The sequence below is a fragment of the Chaetura pelagica genome, unplaced genomic scaffold (genome assembly GCF_000747805.2).
Source record: "Chaetura pelagica isolate M959 unplaced genomic scaffold, ChaPel_1.0 scaffold416, whole genome shotgun sequence".
Lineage (NCBI taxonomy): Eukaryota > Metazoa > Chordata > Aves > Apodiformes > Apodidae > Chaetura > Chaetura pelagica.
In genome coordinates this window covers 297,891-320,132 of record NW_009953579.1, presented here as the reverse complement: position 1 = coordinate 320,132, position 22,242 = coordinate 297,891, and the positions used below count along the sequence as shown (strand labels likewise).

The 22,242-nt window shown below is 41.6% G+C and overlaps 1 protein-coding gene across 1 annotated transcript in view; it reads right to left on the bottom strand.

Moving 5' to 3' along the window:
- RGS6 (regulator of G-protein signaling 6) overlaps positions 1–22,242 on the bottom strand; it is a 243,744-nt gene that overhangs the window by 72,796 nt on the left and 148,706 nt on the right. Inside the window, exon 2 of the mRNA XM_009999748.1 lies at positions 20,358–20,457. Within this exon, the coding sequence (XP_009998050.1) occupies positions 20,358–20,457 (100 nt within the window). The remainder of the gene's footprint in view (positions 1–20,357; positions 20,458–22,242) is intronic.

Genomic DNA, 22,242 nt, shown 5'->3' with positions numbered 1-22,242 from the left:
AGCGGGCGGGCAAGACGGGCAGGCAGGCGCCTCGCGCGGCCGGGAGGTGGTGGTGTTGCCCACGGAATCATTTCATAGACAAGAACTTTCAGATCATCGAGCCCAAGTCCACCGCTAAGCCGTGTCCCTAAGCACCGCATCTGCACGTCTTCTAAACACCTACGCTGACTCCACCACTTCTCTGGGCAGCTTGCCCAACCCTTTCAGTAAGAAATATTTTCCTAATATCCTATAATAGGATATAGGAACAGGTATAGGAACATATATCCTAATATATAGGACTAGGAAGCAGCACAGCCCTTGCTCCTGCCTGGCCAAGTGTGGGTGGCACTCCCACGGTCACCGTCCCTCCTCTGGGCACAGCCCAGCATCCTGCCAGGCTCAGAGGCCCTGACCTGCCCCATGCCAGCTTACAGGACTCTGCAAGAGGCAAGGCTCCTGGCAAATGAGATGGCACCTGCACCTATTTGAAAGCACTGCTCATGATCTGAAGATGTAATTAATTTTTCAGATAATGACATTAAACACAGACTCTAGGTGGAGAGGAGCAAGCACAATCCTCTCCCCTCCCCAGGAGAAACACTGGAGAGAACGGAGCACCATCTGAGTTGCAGTCAGTCACAGGGTAAAAGAGCAGCAAGATGAAAAGGCCCCAGGAAATCGACAGACAGAATTACAATATCATGGTAAAATACATCAAGTCACATAATCAGGTTGTATCTGAGAACAAGCATGGAAAGGTGAAGGGAGGAAAGGCATGGCTGGTCACTATTGACAACGGTGGTATATCACAAGTCCAGCAGATTCTGAGTGCACCTAAGTGGTCCAAATGCTACTCTGAAATATTTGAACACACTTTCCACTGAAGTGGACAAGAGTCCCCACATTTACCTGAATGTGAGTCAGAAATCTAAAAGATAACACAGTCCTTTTCTGCTACTCATTGTACCTGGACTTCACCTAGTGCACTGGAGCCTGGCATCAGGAACGCCCAAACTTTGATTCTGGCATGTTGCCGTGCTGCTTTGGAAATACCATATAACGTTCCTGCAGGTCAATTATATGGCTGAAAAAAAGTCTAATAATTCAGGTGTCTCTCAGTGGCATTGTAAAGATTAATTAACTTGTGTTTACCCAGCAATTTAAAAACATAAACCACTATACAAATTCATAGATTGTTGAACGTTAATCCTAATTCTTGCCAGCTGGATTTTACCAGTCCTACACCCCCATGCAGAGTCCCTCCTCGGTAAGTTCTCATTTCTGATTTTACTTTCACAGACTGAAACATGTCAAAAAATCTTGCTATCATTATGCCCAGTGCAAACCACAGTAGGTTCCAAGGCAGATTATTTTTCCCAACCTGAGAGAACAAATTGAAAGGACAATATTGACATTTTCTCACCAGCTTAATCACAGACTGACTTCTGCAAACACAATCAGTCTATAGCAAGACCGTGCATATCTGAAAGCAAGATTCCAATCAAGTAACATTATTGTTACAAGATACTACTCGGCATTTGTTAGGTACAGTCTAGTACTGGGCAGGTCCCTTTTGTAGGGCCCAAAGATACTAAGCTCATTCAGCCAAGGACCATGTCCTTTACTTGACCTGTTCTTCTTAAAACATTGCACAGCTTCAAGCCTCCAGTCTCAGGCAGTGGGCTCACACAGAGTCACTCCATTACTGTGACTACCCATGCATGAAACTTTAAGCAAAGGCTACCCACTTATGGCTAAACCAGCAATTTACTGCCAGGAGCTGGTCACGTGAGAGCAGAAGAGACTGAAGCAAGAGCTGACACTTGTTTCTCAAAGTCACAACAGTCTTCCATTTATTTAAATTTGAAAACACACAGAGAAGCATGCCACAGATGTGGAGATGGTACCCTTACAATAAAGTGCAGTACAGCATGACAAATTATTTACCTGCTTCTTAAAAAACCATCTCTCACACCAATGACATCTCATCTTCATTCAAAACACCCTTCCAGTATCTAACATTGCAAGCCACAATCACAATCTCCAGCTTTCCTTCTACGTCCCATTATTCAAATTACACGTAAAAAATGCCAGAATACTGGTCTAGCCAAATGACTGCATTTTGGCCAGAGATGCTTTTGATATGGTGACATGAACTCTCCTTAAATCTGGATCTGGACCTTGCAAATACCTGGCTTAACAGGAACAGCTGCTCTTCTAAGGCTCACCTGAGGAAGTCGGTTCCCAGTAAGTGAGAAGCATGTAGATACATCAGTCATTACTGGTATCACAGAAGCCTCCAGAAAAATACAGAAAAGACCATCAGATTTGTGGCCTAACAGGTAGACCATAAATAGATTAAAAATGCACAAACAATTTAAACAGTGCAATATATTTAAGGTTGTTTATCTCTTCTCCTGTTCTTCCTTCAGCCCATGGGAAACAGAACAGTGCCCCCCCAATCTAGACAGGTAAGCCAATGGAGAACAGATTTATCCCTTGCTTGAAACATAAACACAGAATTGTAAGGATGTGTTTATTTCAGGACCATACCAGAAAACTGGCTGATTCAGGGTAAGCAACCAAGTTCAGGAAGCAGAGAAGTAACAGGAAAGCAGAAAAGCATACAGACGGCTGCCCTCTGGCGAGAAAAAAAAAGTGGTTTTCAAACATTTGCAGATCCTTAGGAAGTAAACATTTGTTGGTAATGCTCCTCTGAAGTGTGAAGTGCAGGGATGGTCAGCTTATGCTTTTTGGGCCACAGAGCACTCATGAGGGGTTCAAATGAGGTTCCCAACCTGGAGGACTTCCTTGCACAGGAGCTTCTTGGTCACCTGAATCCCTGACTGCAGGAGAAAGAGTGCCTGCACTGTTGGATTGCCATCAGAGCCAGAATGAAGAGCTGGGTACCATGGGAGGCTATAGGCAACCCAACCTGCTAATCGCTCTTCCAACTTTTACACTTCTGAGGCTTATAAAACGGGGTCAGGAAGTTGGCTGCCTCTACTCTGAAACCAAGATCCTGTCTACCCACATCCTAGCACCAGAGCTGTCTAGCTAGTCCAGTGAATGCTTTGACCTGTTAACACCTCAAGCTATCCTGCTGGGCAATAGCTGGTTAGGTTAAATTCTGGTATTATGGAAGACTATAACTACCCATAAGTACCAGTCTGACCACTAATTAATTCCTCCCTGAGGAGGAGAAACCCACAAGACCCCCCTGCCAATGCACACACTAACAAAAACAGCCACACTGTTGATTCGGCTTAATTGCTCTGTTAGTATTAAAATAATGTAAGAAAAGACTTGCAACAAAGACAAACAGGGGCTTTTATCCTTTTTGCAGGAAGGATAACCAGTGGCTATCAGAAGTGGAGATAATAGGTCCCCAGTTTGCTTAGATTCAACTAGATTTTTTTCCATTAAGATCTCTTCAATTTTATCATCTGGCTATTACATGCATATTTTTATCTTAAACCTATTTTGGATTAATTATATTAATTATGCTGATTTAGAACACTCCCTATAATGAAACTGAATTGTTGGGTATTTGTGCACTGTCTGTAATTTGGTATTCTAAAGTAGTAATTCTACGAGCAAAACAATGCACCTCCTTGCTTGCTTCTCCTTTTCTTTTCTCTAGTTGTTTGCATCCCTTTGCCTCCCTGAATACACAAACGTGGACATTTTCTTCTCTCTAGTTGTTTGCGTCCCTTTGCATCCCTTTGCCTCCCTGAATACACAAACATGGACATTTCTCTAGGATTATTACTGGGCTATGGCAGCCTCATAAACATTCATGCTTTTGAAAATTTATCCTAGTAGATTTGTTACATCTTTTGACCATAAAAGATGTCAACACCAGACAAATTACCAACACAAAAACCAAGAGTCCTGCAGACAACCTTTCTGTATTGTTAAAAGATGATGCTGAAGACAAGCTTCCAAAACGCCAATGTGACTTAGCCTCCTTTGTTCCATTTTCAAAACTGAAAGGTCCTCAGGAGCCTACATCCTGTCAACTTTGACCAAGACATACTGGCACAGTAGTGAAAGCCATTTTTTAACATCAGATTTACTTTTTCAAAGGCACTTCAAGTGCTTCACTTAGCCACACAGATATTGGAGTTTACTCTTGGTTCCAAACATTTGGTGCTTCATTTATCTGGCATATTGTCCCAGACTAAATTCAGTAATTAATCAGATTATTTCTTTTCCCTTTACCATTCAGCAATCAGTATTTTGTAAAACAGAATAGATTTCTAGAAAAACCTTGGCATATTTTTTCTTTTGTTACACTCACATGTAAGTACGTATTTTTAAAATCTCACCCACAACATGGAAATATTTTAGTTCATACACAGTAAAATAAAGAGCTATGCAATTCACATCAGCCTTCCGGTATTGCAAAGACTTCTTGAAAAAGGCTAATCATATGTATCAAAATTCTCCCTTACGCGTAAGTGGGTAATTTCTTGCATGAAAGTATTTACTAAAGCAACACTTCAGGGAAAAAGCACCCTGTAGATCACATATTTGACTAACTGTAAGCCACACACTTTGGACCCTAATGGACATTTGGTTTAGGTTTTTTTCAAGTACATTTCAGGTGTATCTATAAATCCAAAATCTAAAAAAAAACCCCCAGTAATTACTTTTGCTACCATTCAGCACGATCCAAATCAAGCATAAAAGCCTAATACTATCTCTGTGACTTAAACACAGCACAGAGATGAGAACAGAAAACTGGGGTGATAGGAAGTGGCAAACAAGGTTAGCACAGCAGAACAGGTTGAGCGTGTCCAGGTGGGATCTGTTGGGATAAGGGAAGGAAAAATTACTTGCTTGACCTTCAGGAAAACATGAATGTATGTCTGCCCACTGAGGGTGAGATGTCCTGGCTGCTGAGCATAGCAACACTTCAGGGAAAAAGCACCCTGTAGATCACATATTTGACTAACTGTAAGCCACACACTTTGGACCCTAATGGACATTTGGTTTAGGTTTTTTTCAAGTACATTTCAGGTGTATCTATAAATCCAAAATCTAAAAAAAAACCCCCAGTAATTACTTTTGCTACCATTCAGCACGATCCAAATCAAGCATAAAAGCCTAATACTATCTCTGTGACTTAAACACAGCACAGAGATGAGAACAGAAAACTGGGGTGATAGGAAGTGGCAAACAAGGTTAGCACAGCAGAACAGGTTGAGCGTGTCCAGGTGGGATCTGTTGGGATAAGGGAAGGAAAAATTACTTGCTTGACCTTCAGGAAAACATGAATGTCTGCCCACTGAGGGTGAGATGTCCTGGCTGCTGAGCATCCTCCTGTGCAGAGCAGTTGGTTCTCCATAGCACTAGCCATACCTTCAGCTTTAAAAGCACCTTCTCAGTCAGCTTCTTAATCTACAATCAGGTAACTGAGATGGTTACTTGACTATCACATCATATTAGTCATGTGTCACAGTTTTAGCCAATAATTAGGTGACATGCTCTCTGTCATTCTCCCACTACCCTGCAGCCTACCTTCTGCAGTCCATACCTGCTAACTTGTTCCATGTTAGTTGACTCTCACCTCAGAGAAATCTTCTGTTAGGTTGGACCAGTCCTTTGAGTAGCTGCAGGTTATATGGAAAAAGGCAGAAGAGGGATGGAAGGGATACAACTGAAAAGGAGATATCTTATGTCCCTCCCAGCACCTACAGGGAGCTTGTAAAGGTATCATCTTCCCCATAATTGTTCCAAGGGCAGCTGCATGCATGGACATCCACAGCAGCCTGGCTTCACTAGAGTCTAACCTTTTAGAAAACTTGTATCCAAACACCAGCAGGGAACCTGCAGAGTCTCTCTAATAACTGTCTTGCAGAAACCCACCTCAGAACAGGGCACTTGCAGCAAATTCCCTAAGCAGATACTGTGCAGCCCCTTCAGACTCCAAAACCCCTTCAGCAAGTTCTCAGCCAAAATATGGTATTGCACATTATGTTGACTACTATAGCCATATATGGCAGTTTGAATTATTTGTAGAGAGTAGGATGCATATTATCCTTTGTCCCTATAACATACCATGAAATCACCAACTTCCACACCAAAGGCTTAATCTATAAAGCCCAAGAATAAACAAAAGATTATGTGACAAAATAAAATGCAGCTGCCACTGCATGTCTATATAGGTTTCCATTACAGGCAGGACAGCAGAATTCAACAATACTTCTCCAGAAATTAAGTTTGCTATTCAATGGGACAAGACAGGACAAACTCTGTAACTCCCTCGCTTAGCAAACGGAGGCACAAACAGACTCAGAGACTCAACTGGGCTGATCAGGCACTGCCAACTGACACAGCTGAAAAGTGGATGCTACCTTCCTTTAATTTAGGAAAGCCAGCCAGGTGGTTCAAAAGATTCATGCAGACATGAGGCAAACCACCTGCAGGCTTTACCTCTTGCTGCAGCAGCAATCCATCTTTCTCAGTATCACCTGTGAAGGACACCTCTCCTGTTCTACAAGGCAAACCTCCAGGTCCACATTAATGATTACTGTTACCCAGAAGTAGTCTGAAGTGAAAAAATGTAATTGTAAGTGACCATAACAATCAAGATATGCTGGCTTTTCAGCCTCTTCTAATAAACCCCCCCGAGTTCCTATTCCTATGTGATGTGCTGCACACATTAGAGCACGCCTGCTCTGATTCCTGAGAAATGTGGACTATTTTAATCTGCTTCTGTGCAGGATCCTGCTTGCCATGTCTCCATCCAACCTGGCCTTAAACACTTCCAGGGAGGGGGCAGCCATGTCTCTTCACTGGAGACATTTAAAACCTGCCTGGATATGTTTCTGTGTGATGTGCTCTAGCTGATCCTGCTCTGGCAGGGGGGTTGGACTAGCTGATCTTTCGAGGTACCTTACAACCCCTAAGATTCTGTGATTCTAAATCTACCCTCTTTCAGCTTAAAACTGTTACCCTTGTCCTATCACTACATGCCCTTGTAAAAAAAGCTCCTTCATTGCTCAGTTAGGTCTTTACTGCAGGTTTTAATTCCTGGAAAATAAAAAGCATTTGAAACACACAAAGGCTTTCTGACAGCATCACTGTTAATCATCCATGTGAGATGTGGCTGTGAGAGGCTGCTCCAAGCACAAATGGCAGAGAAGAAAGTGTGAATTTGGGAGGAGGAAGAGGACACCAGTAGGCAGTTGGGGTCAAAGGTACCAAGTACAGAAGGAAATTATTGTGTTCTTAAAGCAAACCACTGTGGATGAGTCTGTGCAGAACCTGACACTTGGGGGAGGCACCACACACAATGCGAAAAGAGCAGACAGAGACTGAAGGGTAAAGTAGAAGGAGGAGGATTTCTTCTTTTTTTTTTTTTTAAAAAAAAAGCATTTTTTAAAAGGTTCTCATAAGATACTTACTGCAATACACAGACACAAATCTCTCAACAAACTGCCCCTAAAATGGACAACCCCTTTTCCATGAATGGACTAGCCCAGGAATCCCAGGGAAGAGGAGCGGGTGGTGAGAAAACCAGAAAGCTGTTTTAAAGATTTTTGTTTTCAACAGCATGGGCCCTAACAGAGTGAACCCTACTTTCACAACACTAGTTGCAGACTGACAAACCTCCAGCCTGATACTGCACATGCAAAGTTTTTTTCCTCAGTCTGGTACTGTACACCCTGTGTGACTTTTACAGTGCTCACACCATCTGCTTTAATAAGTGTTCGTACTATTTTGAGTTGCATCATGTAAATTTCTGTTCCAGAAAATGCTTCATTGCCTGAGACTATTTAGAAGAAAATTCTTGCAGCCCATCCCTGAATCTATCCAAGCTGGTAACAAATCCTTTGACTGCTGAAGAGAGGCTATGAAAGGGAATTTAATCTTGACATTTCTGGATTAAACAGTTGGCAGGCAAGGAGTAGAGGACTCAGTGGCAGAGCAGGCAGCTGTTTCTAGAGCTATGCCTAAACTAATAGAGTCTAGATGTTATGAATGGGAGTTGGCAGAGCTAGAGAAGCTTGTCACAGCAGAGGTGGGAATGCAGATTTTAATGATTCAATTAAAGAATGTCAAGACTGGTGGAAAACACTAAGCTATTTCTACCTCCATGTCCTTACAACTGCCCTCATGCTATTGTGGATGTAATTACATAAGACGCACAATCCTTTAATGGAAGGTGGAATTATTTAAGGAGAACAGCTGGCAAATTTAGAACTAAGTAGGGGCACCGAAGCATCAGTGCTGAACCAGGAGTGTCAAACATGACCCAGATACCTAATTAGAAGTTATGCTCAAAACTAACTTGCATAGGGCTCAAGAAATAGGCTGACTGAATACAGCAGAGAGGCTGCAAGAGCTGTATTGCCCTGATTGCAGGGGAGAACAGCATTACAGAATAATGATGCAAAGAGCCTCATTTGTGAGCTGTGAGGGTAGTGTCAGGGTTTTCAGAGTGATTTCCCCCAGCCCATAGAGGTGGGAGCTCACTTGGCTTTGTCTGTCCCCAGCTGACCTGCTCTGAGCCAGCACCCAGCTCCCAGGACTGAGGAGCAGGGAGAGGGATCCTCTCCTGTGTGGTGCTGGCTATGGTAACCCCTCTGCCTCAGGCACCCCAGCCTAACAGGCCCGTGCATCCCCAGAAAGTACTTGAGGGAAGAAAACTGGGGAATGTGGAGGAATCACAAAACCTGAACACAGCTCTGTCTTGAGTTTACTTATGTTCACACACAGAACAAGTGTCTGCAGCTGAGTCCCAAGCCACCAAACGGATTAACAATATAAGGGAGTATAGCTCTATGAAAGCTAACTATAATCAGACAAAATACTACCTTCTTAAAATACAGCACTTCTGCAAGAAGAAAGGTCTGCCTATGATTATTTTAGTTTTTCCTTACACTATTCTCCACCAGCACAGAGAAATATGTCCCTTTGTGGTTTTAAATAAAATTATCCAAATACAGAGGAATATACTCATGGATGTCTGCTCAGCTGTCTTGTGCTAAATCAGGGGAACACACAGACACCTTCAGTTACCTGAATGAGTAAGAAGGTCATCATGGGACAGCCCACACAAGTTAATGAGGAAGAACAGTCTGCACAGTAAGATTGTAATGTGCCAATGGGCTCTCTTATGGGAGACAAGACGTGATGTTTGTAGCAAAAATCTAAATAGGGAACAAATGAGCAGAATGTCATTGACAGAGATGGTGCTGAGCTACGCTAACACACTGTGTTAAAAGCAGAAACTCATTAACTGGTGTATGTTTATAAACTTGTGTATGTTTATAAAAGGTTTATAAACACTTGGGAAAGGGTGCAGGGGAGAAGCACAAGAGGAATTAAAAGCTTGGAAAAAAGTACTTTGTGGTCATACATGTTTTCAGGTACACAATTGATTAAAAACTTCACAACAAAGTGAAGTGGCTACTTAACTGCAGTCACTTAAGTATCTTTCTGGGGAGAACACCAGGTTGAATACTAGAAGGTGATCTGGTCAAAGTCAGACCAGAAACAACTTTTGGCCATACTACTACTTTTATAAGGGTTATGGTAACTTTTTAAAAGAGGTTACTGCAGATCTTTTATGCCAGGCATTTTTAAAATTGGATACTTGCCTCTAAGTTCTACAGTTGTAAAGGGGATTTGAGGCAGGGATGATGTATGCGAGCAGGCTGAACCAAAGGACCACCACAACCTCAACAGGTCAACACAATGGACAAAGGCTTTTGTCCCTCTTCTGCCCAGCCACAGTTAGCCCTCTCCTCCCAGGAACATACGCTGCACTTACAACAGTTCAAGGACACACAAGAAGTGGTGTGAGCCTTTGCTCCTGTGTGAGCTATTGCTGGGCACATGGCTGCAGTGTGTAAGCTGCAGCTTATCCCTGTCACCTCCCACTGGGCACAACACGGTGCCCAGACACACCAAACTTGTGGCAAAGCAAGTTTCAGAAATTGATAATCAAAAGCATACTGACAAGCTCATTTTGGAAGCCTTTTATCTTGCATTTTTGGTTTTTTTTCTTTTAACAGTTTCAAGTTGTAGTTTTTTCAACTTGCAGGCATGTGTCATCTCTGAGTACATTTTATAGCTCTCCAACAAGCAAGCTACCTGACACTCTGTGGAGCTCTAAAGTCAACTTTTCCTACTTAAAAAAATCAAATAAATTAACAATCCATAATACAATACCCATGTAGCAATGATGTAAAATGATGAATAAACAATGCTACAATTCAGAACAATAAATCACATTTTTAAAAAATCTAGTAATCTGATTCTGTTTTTCTACTTGATAAAAGAAATCGACTTTAATACGCCTCTGTCCAATTCACTAGTTTCAGCAATGACAGCCTTGAATAGCCTTGTGATTGAATTTTTATCAGCACACAGTAACCTTTATTTATTTTCCACGGCTACTACTGCTCACTTAGAAAGCTCACCTGTCACTGACTCTCTGGTAGGAAAAAACATGTAGACATCATTCAATAAAACACTGGACATTTGGCAAATATCTCATTTGCTATGAAGTGTGTGTTTCAGACAGGCTAACCTGTTAAGGAAATAGGAATGAAATTAACTGAATACCTCAGGGCAAAGCTAAAATATCATGAGAGAAAAACATCAGAAATTATTCACTCAGGTGTATGTGACAATGACAGCATCAACCAGCAAACAATCAAGTGTAAGAAATACCCAACCAAGAAAAAAAAAAGACACAATCCTACGCCCAATAATAATAGGTACAAAATAACAGAATAAGATTCCCTATGCAACACAACACAAAACACTACAATAATTAGATGTAAAACCTTCTACTGCTACAGACCTACATTACTTTCCTTATTGCTCTGTGTTTTTTTGTTTTTCATGTTGTGTATAATTAGCCTTATATATTAATCAACTTCTCAAAGTTTCTTGCATGTCTTATTTCTAAGAGTTAATCTGCAATCATGGCCATATGTGGAGCTATCTGCATGGAGAAAACTCTTATTGTGCAAGTGACCTTGAAATGTGGTAGAATCCTGAGATTCTTCTTGCAAAGCATGTGGCCATAAAATAGGAATTAACTGAATGAAGACCTAATGGCTTAGTTTCATTTCTCTGCAGGACCAAAATATAATTTTCTTCCCTGCATGTGGTAGTGAATCATACATCAAAAATACCCAAGCTCATCAATTCACAACACACTCAAAACAAATCCATGGGAAACCAGCATGTAATTTTGAGAGATTTATCCACACAGAAAAAAAAAAAAAAGTTTAAGAAAACATGCAAATGTGTATTATTTATAATGATAGATATGTATGGAAAGCCTGAAAGCTTTTTCATTTTCCTGTTTGTCTCTTCTGAGGGAAGATTCTAAAGCCAAGTCTCTGGCATACTCAGGTGCTATGTACGGCAAATAGATAACAGAACAAAGAGCTGAGTAATTCTACTGGAACAGGAAGAATAAAACACGTTTCTCATCAATTGTTCAGGGTGGAGCTTTTAGCAATGGCAATTTCTGACTGGTGCACTATTTATGACTGTGTGACTGTTTGACTCAGGTCTGACAACAACACTCTCGATCCCCTCTCCCTCCCACCCAGGTAGGGAAGGAGAGAGAGAAAAAGAGAGAGACTTTGCTGGATTGAAAACTAAACTACACAGCTTTAATTAAACACTAATGAATGATATAAGAAAATATATACAATTATATGCAAATATGTTCAGGTATGGGCAAAAAGCCTCTCACCTCCCCCCACGCCCAGCGACTCCCACAGCACTCCCCTGAGATTAAGACAGTCCCAAGGAATCCTGGAGATGCTGCTGGAGAAAGCAGAGAGTGATGGGGGTCAGGAGAGCTCGGGCCTAAGGGTCGACGGTGATGGATGGACGGAGTCCTCCCTGGATGCCGGCCATGGATGGAAGAGAGGGGGGGAAGAAGAAGGAAGGAAGTTGTCTTCTGTGATCTCTGACCTTCCTTTGAGCTTATGTAGATACATGGAATGGAATATTTCTGGCCCATTTTGCTGTCTGTATAACTCAGCCTCCTACGGGGGGATCATAGATCTCCCCATAGTGTCTGAGCTGGCAGAGTGAAGGTGCGACCTTGAAGACCCAGCAGTTACAAAAACATTCCAGTGTCTTATCAGCCCAGCAGAACACACAGTTGCTAGTTAAAAGAAAGCTTACTGAAGGAAAAAAAAAAAAATCAGTAAAAGGAAAATTGGCTTAATCCTGGCTCAAACCAGGACAGACTGGTACAAATAACCTGGTGGACTATGTCATTCTTTGTACTATTTAAAGTAAAAATCCAAACCCAACCCTCTGTTTTCACCCCACCCCCAACAGTTCCATGAATAGTAACCGCAATGCTGTAAGTGAGAAATATCATACATAGAAAAATCATTCACTTATCAAAGCTAATGTGTGAGTGAAAGAATATAAAATTATCCATAAGACTGGATTTACAGTTACTGTTGTTTTAACTTCTGCATTTCATTAGAACAACATATTGATTAAAGTCAGGAAATTTAAACTCCAGAACAAATAGTTGTATTTTGCAACTTAAGCTCTTTAATTAAAAAGGAAAGAAGAATCTGCTCAATAAATAATACCCTGAAAATTACTTTGACTAAAAAAAGCCAAAGAATGATAGATAAGAATGAACACAACAGATGCATGGAATAATGAGGCCGATGTATTCACTGAATAATTAGAGAGTTTCTTTTTCTAATGGCTGGAATGGCATCCAATTAAAGCAACAGGTCAATGTATTGATTACCACTGGGCACTCACATACCACTGCTTCTGTGGTACCTCAAGGTAAAATAGTTTCTCTAAGGGTCAGATCTCCACATACGCCTTGGTGGGTATGTGGCTTCTCAGACTCAGCAGGAGCAAAGCTGCTCTGCTGTGTATTTGATGCTTAGCAGCCCACAGGAGTGCTGGAGGCTGGGCAGAAACAAAGCAAGAGGTGTGAAAAAACAAAACTGTGTTGGTAGAGCCTTCACCACGCAACTCTGAGGTTGCTATGAAGTGAAGACAGGAGAGGTGAAGTACTGCAGCTTGAGTGGAGTCTGCTTAACACTTACATCCAAAAATCAAAGCCTTGCAGTACTTAAAATTAATCTCTGCTCTTTTGCTGTGTCATTCACATCCAGAAACAAACTTTTATAATAACGCTGTGCTTTTGAAGATAGCAAGATGAATGCAGAAAAGCATTAATCATTCATTCCTGTGAATTTCTACAGGCATTGAAATATTGTTGACTTTTCTTTTTAATTCTTTATTCATTAGCCACAATATTCCATCAGCTAAATGCTGCGTTTCAGAATAAACTGCAGTCAGCAGCAAGAACACTTAATATGTAACATTTTTTGTTATTGTGGCTGAACTACCAATTCATCTAATCAGCAGGTAATTTTTCAACAAATCTGTCTCTATTCCAGCTTTCTACTGAAAGGCCTAAAAGCAATTATTGAGAAAAAAAAACCACAACAAAACAAACACAAAACAGTAAGATTTTTAATAGCTTTCATCTGATGCCTTCCAGCCCAGTAATTTTTAGGCTCATATTCTTCAATAAGAGAAATTACAATTTTGCGTTGTTCTAACTTCTGTCCAGATGGCTAGAAGGTCTTCTCGGTTTTATTCTCCCTTTTGATAACATCTCTGGTGACTAGGAAGAGCAGACGAGTCACTGCAGAGAGAGAAGGCTGGACCATTTGGTGATTTTGATGTTTTTTCATTGTATTTTTATTGCCCAAAGGAATATTTACATTAACATCATTATTTAAGCTTCTGATTTATCATCTCTTCACTTAACAGATCCAGCGAGGACAAACAGAACCAAGAAGAACCTTCAGAATCCTAATGTAAAAAAGTTAAATTCCCTCACAGTATTCAGTGGTTTTAGACAGCACTTGAGAGGCCAATTTACTGACTGAATGCTAAAGCCTCAGGATGTGTTTCCTAAGCTTTCTGCAAGGGCCTAAGCCAAATTTTAATGTACCCACTACTGTGATGTGCTTTTCTTCTAGTGTTATCCACCCCAGGTAGGACTACTTTGAAGTGCTGTTGTATGAAAGTACACAGCTATGTGAAATTCCCATTTTTGTAATTTTAAAAGGGATTATTAAATTAATGTAACAATTTAGGTTTAATACACAATGTGTACGCACATTTTTAAGGGATGTGTAATTCATGTGGTTCACACTTGTTTGGTGCACACTTGTGCAGAGACAAGCAGTCCCAAAGAGAAGTGGCATCAACAGCCAGCTGTGAAAACCACCCCTCGTCTCTAAGTTTAGAGTAGCTGTGGAGTCAGGCAGTATTTGGGCTGGGTTCAGCTTGGGAGGACCACCACCGTGGAATGAGCCACACATGACACACGCCCCAGAAACTACACCTGAGTGAGGAGAGCACAAGAGAAACAGCTTGGCTTAGGATGAAGGTGAAGCTGTGCGAACTGAACCTCTGCTTGGTTGCAGCAGAGGGCAGTGATGCACAGACATTAGCAGCCCCCGCTCTGCACACAAACACAGATGCCTGTTATTTATTTCTAGCATAGAACACTTATTGCTATTAGGTTTATTCTTAAGAAACATTGCATGCTCTGTGTATTTAAGTGTATACATGTGCAGATGTACAGAGAGATATACTGAATATTCACTTAAAAAATATTAATTCTGTTTGCTTGCTCTTGTTTGACAACCATATCCTATTCAATTAATCTTCCATCCCCCCTGTCCTCTGGAAATCAAATCCTTTAATCTTCTGTTTCACAAGGCGCTGACTTGCATTTTTAACAACAGGCAAAGCTCTGCTACACTTCAGAGAGCAGATCTTCTTTCCTTCCCCCATCCCTCTCACCTTTTGAAAGTTAGGAAGCAGTATGTACTTTCAAAAAAGGAGGGAGGAGGAAGCCATAGATGAAGCCAGCGTAACTCCTTGGCTCTTTGACTGGGTTCATTTGTCTTCTGGCATGGGAATAGAGAGCTTAAGAGAGAGCTACAGGAAAATTGCAAGGCATGTGCTACTTGTGTAATAGTTAACATGCCTAATGCTCTGTGATTCCCATCAGCTTTGAAAGACTAGATTAAAAGGTATAACAACCTTCTTATTGAGGGAAAGATGGATCACGTTTCCAAATGGGTGCAATTTGAAGACAAGATGCATAAAAGATGAAAATACAAATTGTGATGAAGAAACCCAGTCTTGACTTTAATCTGTTTAAATGCAACTTCCTCAGAGCAACTCATTTTTTATGACAAATAAATGGATTTGTATGCTTGATCAGTGTCAGCAAGTCAGTTTCCACCATGCAATTGCACAACATTGCTGAATTTACTGTGTAGTATCTGTTGTATGTGAATGCAGAAATTATACAGAAATCATACAGCAGTATATATATATGTATAATTTTCACCCAAGAACATGTTCTTTGTATAATTTATAAAGCAGTAAACATACCCAAAATTGTTTTGGGTATTAACTTAAGTTTTGTTAGAAATGTTGGGGTTTTTTTTTCTTGCTGTGCTTGTTTTAACTAAATGGGCTCAGTCATGTTTAAGCAAAAAGATTGCACTTGGTTTCGATTTGGGACTAGCTACCACTATTAACTTTGCCTAAGACAGTCAATACTGTATTTCACACCTCCTGTTTCTCAAAGCAAAACTGCAGAGGAAAGACAAAATAAAAGAAAAAAAATAAATATAAAAATTCAGATTCAGACACTCATTTTGACAATTGTTCCAAGATGTTCAGGTTCAGATGTGGATGCTGTCCTAGCTGGGTGATTTAAATCTAGAATCAAGCTACCCAAATGTTCAGGAAAATTTGTATCAGGTTCAATCCTCCCATTAACATCCTACAAGGTCAGATGACACAAGCAGCTGCACAGACAGCCCAGGGGAAGCCAAATCCTTGTGCAGCCAACTTAGGGAGTTATTTGGTCTCAATGAAAGCAGTTTTTTTAAGCCACCAAGGCAAGTTCTACCCATGAAAAAAAAAAAAAGCACTAAGAAAGTTACCACTGTGGTAAAGCACTCAACCTTGCAACCTGCTCTCTGGGCCCTAGCTGTTGTCAGCATTGCCAGTCCTGGTCCTGCTCCCTGCACATTCAACCACTTTCTTTGTACAGTTCCTCTGAATGGAGACCTTTCAAAACCTGCTCTTCTTCACTGTACCTCTGACTGTCACATCTGGATGAGGGATGTGTTTGAGCTTCTCTGAAGGAAAAGACAACAAATACCCTCAGATTGGCACTGCAGGAGCTTATTCATAGCGGGTTTATGAAGTCTTCCAGAAGAACTTGGCTGTCTTGAAGTATGCTATCAGGGAACACTATAAATAATAAATTCTCTCTTTCCCAACACTATGGGATTTCCATCCTCCAGCCAAATGTATTTCATTGAGCAAGTGACATTCTGATGTTTTCTGGGACAACTCTGTAGGCATGTGCCAAGACACATGCTGGCTTCTTCAGACAGAGACACGGGGCAGCTTAAACTTGGTTCAGATCATGAGTCTCAAGTAACAACAGGCCATCTGGCACATCTCAGTAATACTGGCACTTTCTATACCAACCGGTCTGGGACTTAATAAGACAGACATGGCAGGTCAGGAGTGAAATGCATTTGCAGAGCTGTGAGCATGAAGCATGCACGGCAGCACTTAATCCAAACCAGCACAGCCAGGACATCATCCATCAATCCAGCCAACAGCTGTGGGGGCAACTCTGGGAACAGAGCAAGCAGATGAGGGAATGTTGGACTAAGGGTCAGGAGGAGCATGAAAGCAAGGTGCCAGATGGGGGATTGCTGCTGGAAGGAGGAGGTACCACTAAAAATGGAGCTATGAGGAAAGGTCTGCTTGAAGTCAGGGTGTACGGGTCAGGAAGAGGTTGTATCAAAACTTCTTGGGAGGACGGCAGAACAATGCAAGGGTTGCAGTAGCAAAGGTGCTGGTATCCATGGTCAGGCAGTACACAGGAGCAGGGGAAATCTGGAATGAGGTTGTCAGCAGATTGGAGAGCATGAAGGAGGCTTTCTGGACCAGGAAGTTCACCTGTTGCAGCACCTTCTTGCTTCTGACTTGTTTCAGTAATATTTTATAGAACTAAATCTGAATCAGTGGGAGAAGACAATATATATTTGGTCCTCCTACCTGTTTGGTAGGAGGTCAGTTTTAAGATGCAGTTGTATAGAAATCAAAAAGATTAGAAAGCAAGTTTTGTTGCTGGTTAGTATAACGAGATGTTCTTACAACAGCCTGATGACTGGGAAAAGAGACTTGCTGATTGATTTACAGAAGCAAGGTAATGATTGAGGAAACTGTTTTCTCACTAAAAGAGAAATGTGAAACTCCATTTATTGCATCAAATGTCAGCACGTGCACTGGCTGATGTGCCTGTCTGGGCATGGATTACAGCCCTCAGTAATTTTTTCCTTCCATTTGTCCATTGTTTGTGTTGTACTCTAAACTTACAGACAGACAGTGTCATATCTGACTCACAGATGTCACACAGACTGGTTTCATCTTACTCTTATTCTCTGTGGCTTGCCTGTAAAAGTGAAGACATAACGAAGAAGATGATGGTGTGATGTATCTCTCTTCGACTGACCTACTTGATGCTGTAATGTTTCTTTTTCTTTAAGCTTTTGCATTTCTCCTGTGAGAAGCAATTACAATGGAAGTGTCAAGCAAAAATAAACCCCTGTTAATCACAGTCACTCTGAGCCTGCCAAGTAAATAACATCTCAGTGTTGTTGTTCCATTTTTGAGGTAGAAATAAAAAGTATGAGAATGCCAGAGTCTAGAAATTAAGCTCGTCCCAAGAGAGGGTCCAAAGTTTTTGAAAATACAAGCTCTTTTCTTGTGTTCATGACACTGAGTGGAACTAGACAAGCACTAAAATTGAGTATCTGATAATCAACAGAATAATTCAGGTCAGAAGGATTCTCTAGAGGCCCAACATCCATCCAAAGCAAGGCCAAATGCAGAGTTAGTTCAGATTGCTCAGGTCAGGTGTGCTCAGGAGTTTCTGAACAGCTCCAAAACGCTGGTTCCACAGACACTCCAGGCTACCAGGCCCTTGTTCAGCTGCTCTGACCACAAACAACTCTCTTCCTAAATCTAACTCAGATTTCTGATCCTGCAGCCTGCATACATTGTCTTTTGTGCTTTTGCCATGCACTCCTGAGAAAGGGTCTGATCCTGTCTTGTCTATAGGCTCTTAGTGCCTTCAGCTTTCCCTTCACCAGACTGAACAAACCCAGTGCCCTCAGTTTCTGCTCAAATATAGGTGCTCCTGTCTCTTGAAGTGCTCCAGCTCTTTTCTCATCTATCACAAATACTGAAACCATCTATAAATTACTTTTGGATTTGGTCTATGCGTCGGAAAGGAGGAATAAGAACTGGAGAAAACTTTGGGCTCTCTGCTGAGCCATTATTTTCCCACAGTTTTCAAACTCAGAGGCTTCCTGCATTGCCAGTGCATCACAAGAGAGCTGCCTTCCAACCACATGAAGGGAGAGGTACTGAGCTTGTTTCCCGCCAAATGCGAGAATTTTGTGAGTTTTGGAGGGAGGTTTTGTTCTTACTCATCTTTTCATTATTCCCTGTGTTGCAAAAAAACAGCAATTTCAAGGTGATGCAGTTGCATCCACTGTTCCAGAACAGCAGAGTGCAAGGGGGCAGTTTCCATTGCACCAGGGAGCTGCCAACCAGGGTGGTACCTACGGGTAAGTATAATGAGTTTAAAGACATTGTGAGGTCTCCCATTTCCTTTCTGCTTTGAGGAACAGGTGGTGGCTTCATGACTAGGTCGATTGCTTAATCAATGCTATGAATATTAACAGGAGTATCAGAAAATGTTTTAGCTTAATCAATCTTAAAACAGCCAGTTTGATATTGTGGACAAAAATTTCACATCTCACCTTTCTAGATTCTTTCACATTTCTAGATTCTGGTTTCTCTTCCACATGAAAACCCTAATCACGCAACTGTCAGTTACAGAGTCACCACCCAGAGATCAGTTTCAGACAGAAGAGCCTGTTGCTGGATAACAAGGGATTAACTGGATTAAGCCTTAAGTAAAAACTTCTTTCCAATTCCCATCTTCCCTGTCTATCCTTAAGAACTCTGCAGGTGTATATTCCATCTCTGTAGATTAAGTTGGACATTCTTCTGATAGGAGGATATCAAATCACACTCCTGAATCAATCATCACAACCTCAAACTCTGCTCAATCCAATCACTCTCACAGTAAAGACAATTTTTAAGTGCTTCAGCTCAGATATGCTTCACTGCAAGGAACCCTCTTTCAATGGCTTGACACCAGCTGCAATGACACCATCCCTGTTGACAAGAGATATTTCCCCATTATTTTACAAGAGTTAAAGTCCTCAAGAGCAAGAAAGGTCCCTTTCAACTACTGCTGTGCTGCCTATATGCAACAATGTAAGTTTTGCAGTTTTAGCAATCATCTGAATTTTACTGCAATGGAGTCACCACCACAGAGAAGTCCTTCCCATTTCAGAACAGGAGGGTAAACTTCCCTGAGCAGACTCATCAACGTGTATATCTGGTCTGATTTGGAAAGAGACTCTGCAGGATAGATAAATCAGTATCTCTGCAAAGTAAATAAACAACATCAAAATTTGAAGTCATAGGAATAGTTAGGTGTCTCCTAATGGAGAATAGTCTACTGGTGAGGAGATGGAAAACAGTAGTTTTGTACCACTGTAGTGAATACTGCTACAGACTTAGTGAAAGCAGGTATCAGAAAACCAAGTACAAACCCTCCGGACAATTTACATGACCCTCAGTAAACTGATAAACTATTGATGGCAAAGTTATTTGTTGCACTGGAACACACTACTCCAGTGTGTTGCACTGGAATATTCTGTCTGGAAATACGGGTAGGAATGGTTTTGTCCTCCAACTCCCAGTTCCAGCACCATCCACACTTTTGTACACATAGTTTTAATAAAACAGCAGACATGCATAAAATGTATTTCACATTCCTCTACTTGTCACAAAAGTCTGGTAAGAGTATCTGGGTGTGAGAAAACACTGTTTCAGATTTTTTCTCCAAGAGTTCTTCCTACTCCTATCATAGGGAATGACTCTGCCTGGTTATACTGTAATAGCCATAACAACGACGTAGCATTTAAAACGCACCCCAAATAAATATGCCTGCTTAAACAGAATTTAAAAATCTTGGTTGGATACTGAACCCCTAACAACGATGTGCAGAAAAAATAAGCAGGGGAGAAGGAGCCCATGTTTTTCTCTGATTACTTTTTTTGTGTGTGGTGTTAGTAGTGTGTTTGCTGGCAGCCCATGAGTACCATCTCACTCTCTTCCCTGCTAACCGAGGTCCTTACCGGTGACGACGCTGGGGATTTTGGACAGAAAGCTCTTGACAGTGCGGATGGGAACTCCACCTGTTTTGTCGTCCTGCATTCTCGTAACGATGTCTTCAATCTGTCAAAAGGAAGGAAAGACTTAGTGGTTCATGCAAAATGGTGGCTGTAACATTTACATACTGTGAGCATGTGGAACCCTGCTGATAGGACAGGCTTCAAATGTACTGTGTGTATTTACTGCACAAACACAGACCTGGAGACACAGCTACCAGCTCCCAAACCCTGAGCCTGGAAACCATGAGACACCACAGACCAGCTTGGAAGACTGGTCAGAAACTGACAATCCAATTGCAGCTATGCTTTTTTTTTTGCTGACCAGGGGTGACAGAAAAGGTGGTGTTTGGTCCACATGGGAATTGTGTTAGACTCTATAGTGCAACCAGCTTAAGGAGCTTCCTGTCCAGTCCACTTTCCCCAGTTTCTTCACATTCATTTGAATCCTTGATACTGTGACCTTGTGAGGGCTTTAATTTTCCAAAGGGTCCCAGACAGACTCATCATGCCTACAGCTTGAGAAGAGAATATGACAGAACAACTGCAGAAGGATTTTCCCTGCCTCATGCTGTAGGCTGGGATGGTGCATGTCCTTGGTCATTGTACAAAGTAAACAAACAAAAGTAAAGTGATCACTGAGAAAAACCCATTAGATTTTCACAGCCAAGTTAACTTTCACTTAACAGTCACATACATAAGCCATCATGTACAGGAAAACATACAATCATGTTCAAAAGCCGTGGCAATCAGAGGATCTGATTACTGGGGAAAGGAGAGATTAATCCTCCTCCCATTTACTCTGAAATGGGAAGGAATTTTTGCTCCTTCTGAGGCTACTCTCCTTGCATTTACTTGAAGGTAATGCCAGGGACAACAAAGAGCTGAAAATAAGCACAGTGCAGAAAGATGGCATCTCCAAAAACTCTCTTCAAGTTAATAAGGTCTCAGAAGCCCAAGAAAAATAGACTCGAAGCTGTTGGCTCTGTTAGCTTGAGTTGTTGACAGCACAGCCTCTGCCACTGGAGACGGGGCAGAGGCCAACAGTGGCCTGGCAGGGAGCACAGCCCTGATTTTACCTGAGGATTTTCTCCTTACAGATGCTACAAAACCCAACTGTGGCAGAGAGTTTACGTGCTGGGAACACAGCCCCTCTCTCTCCTAAACGCAGCTCAAGCAGCTCTCTTCAACTCTGAAACACCAGCTTCGTTTAGATGTGCAAGTGAGTTCCTTTTCACAGACTTAACACCTACATTTCAAAACAAGTTCAATTTCAAGCCTTCTTGAGGTAGTAAGAAAATTTCCCTGCCAACTTCAGATACTCAGTTTGATCACTGTGTTTTTAACCTCAGGCTATCACTTAACTGAACCCTTCACACCTTGTTTATATATTATTTTTAAGTTAACACATGCCCTGAACAAATTCTCAGCAGAAATGAAGTCACAAAGATGAAAATAACCTGAGATACTGAATAGATTATGGTAGGATTTGGTACCTACAGTTAATTAGTGTTAGAATAATAATGCTATGTTTTCCCCAACCCTACAAAAATGTATACCGCCTTTTCCACTTTACCTGAACTTTATGCAAGGTTATTTGCTGATCAAAACAGTTTCTTCAAGTCTGAGGATACCTGGAGGAGTAACTGCTCCTCTAAGGCTGGACAAGAAGCATTTCAGAGCACCCCATGGTTTTGAGAGGGGCCCGACAGCATCCCTCGTCATGAACACCCACTTACAAGGATTCAGTGATTCAAGATCAGATCTGCTGGGGGCACAGGATGGCTTGGTTGCCTGCAAACAGTGGACCAAGAGGGTCAGCCAGAGTAAGAACCACTTCCACTAGGCAATG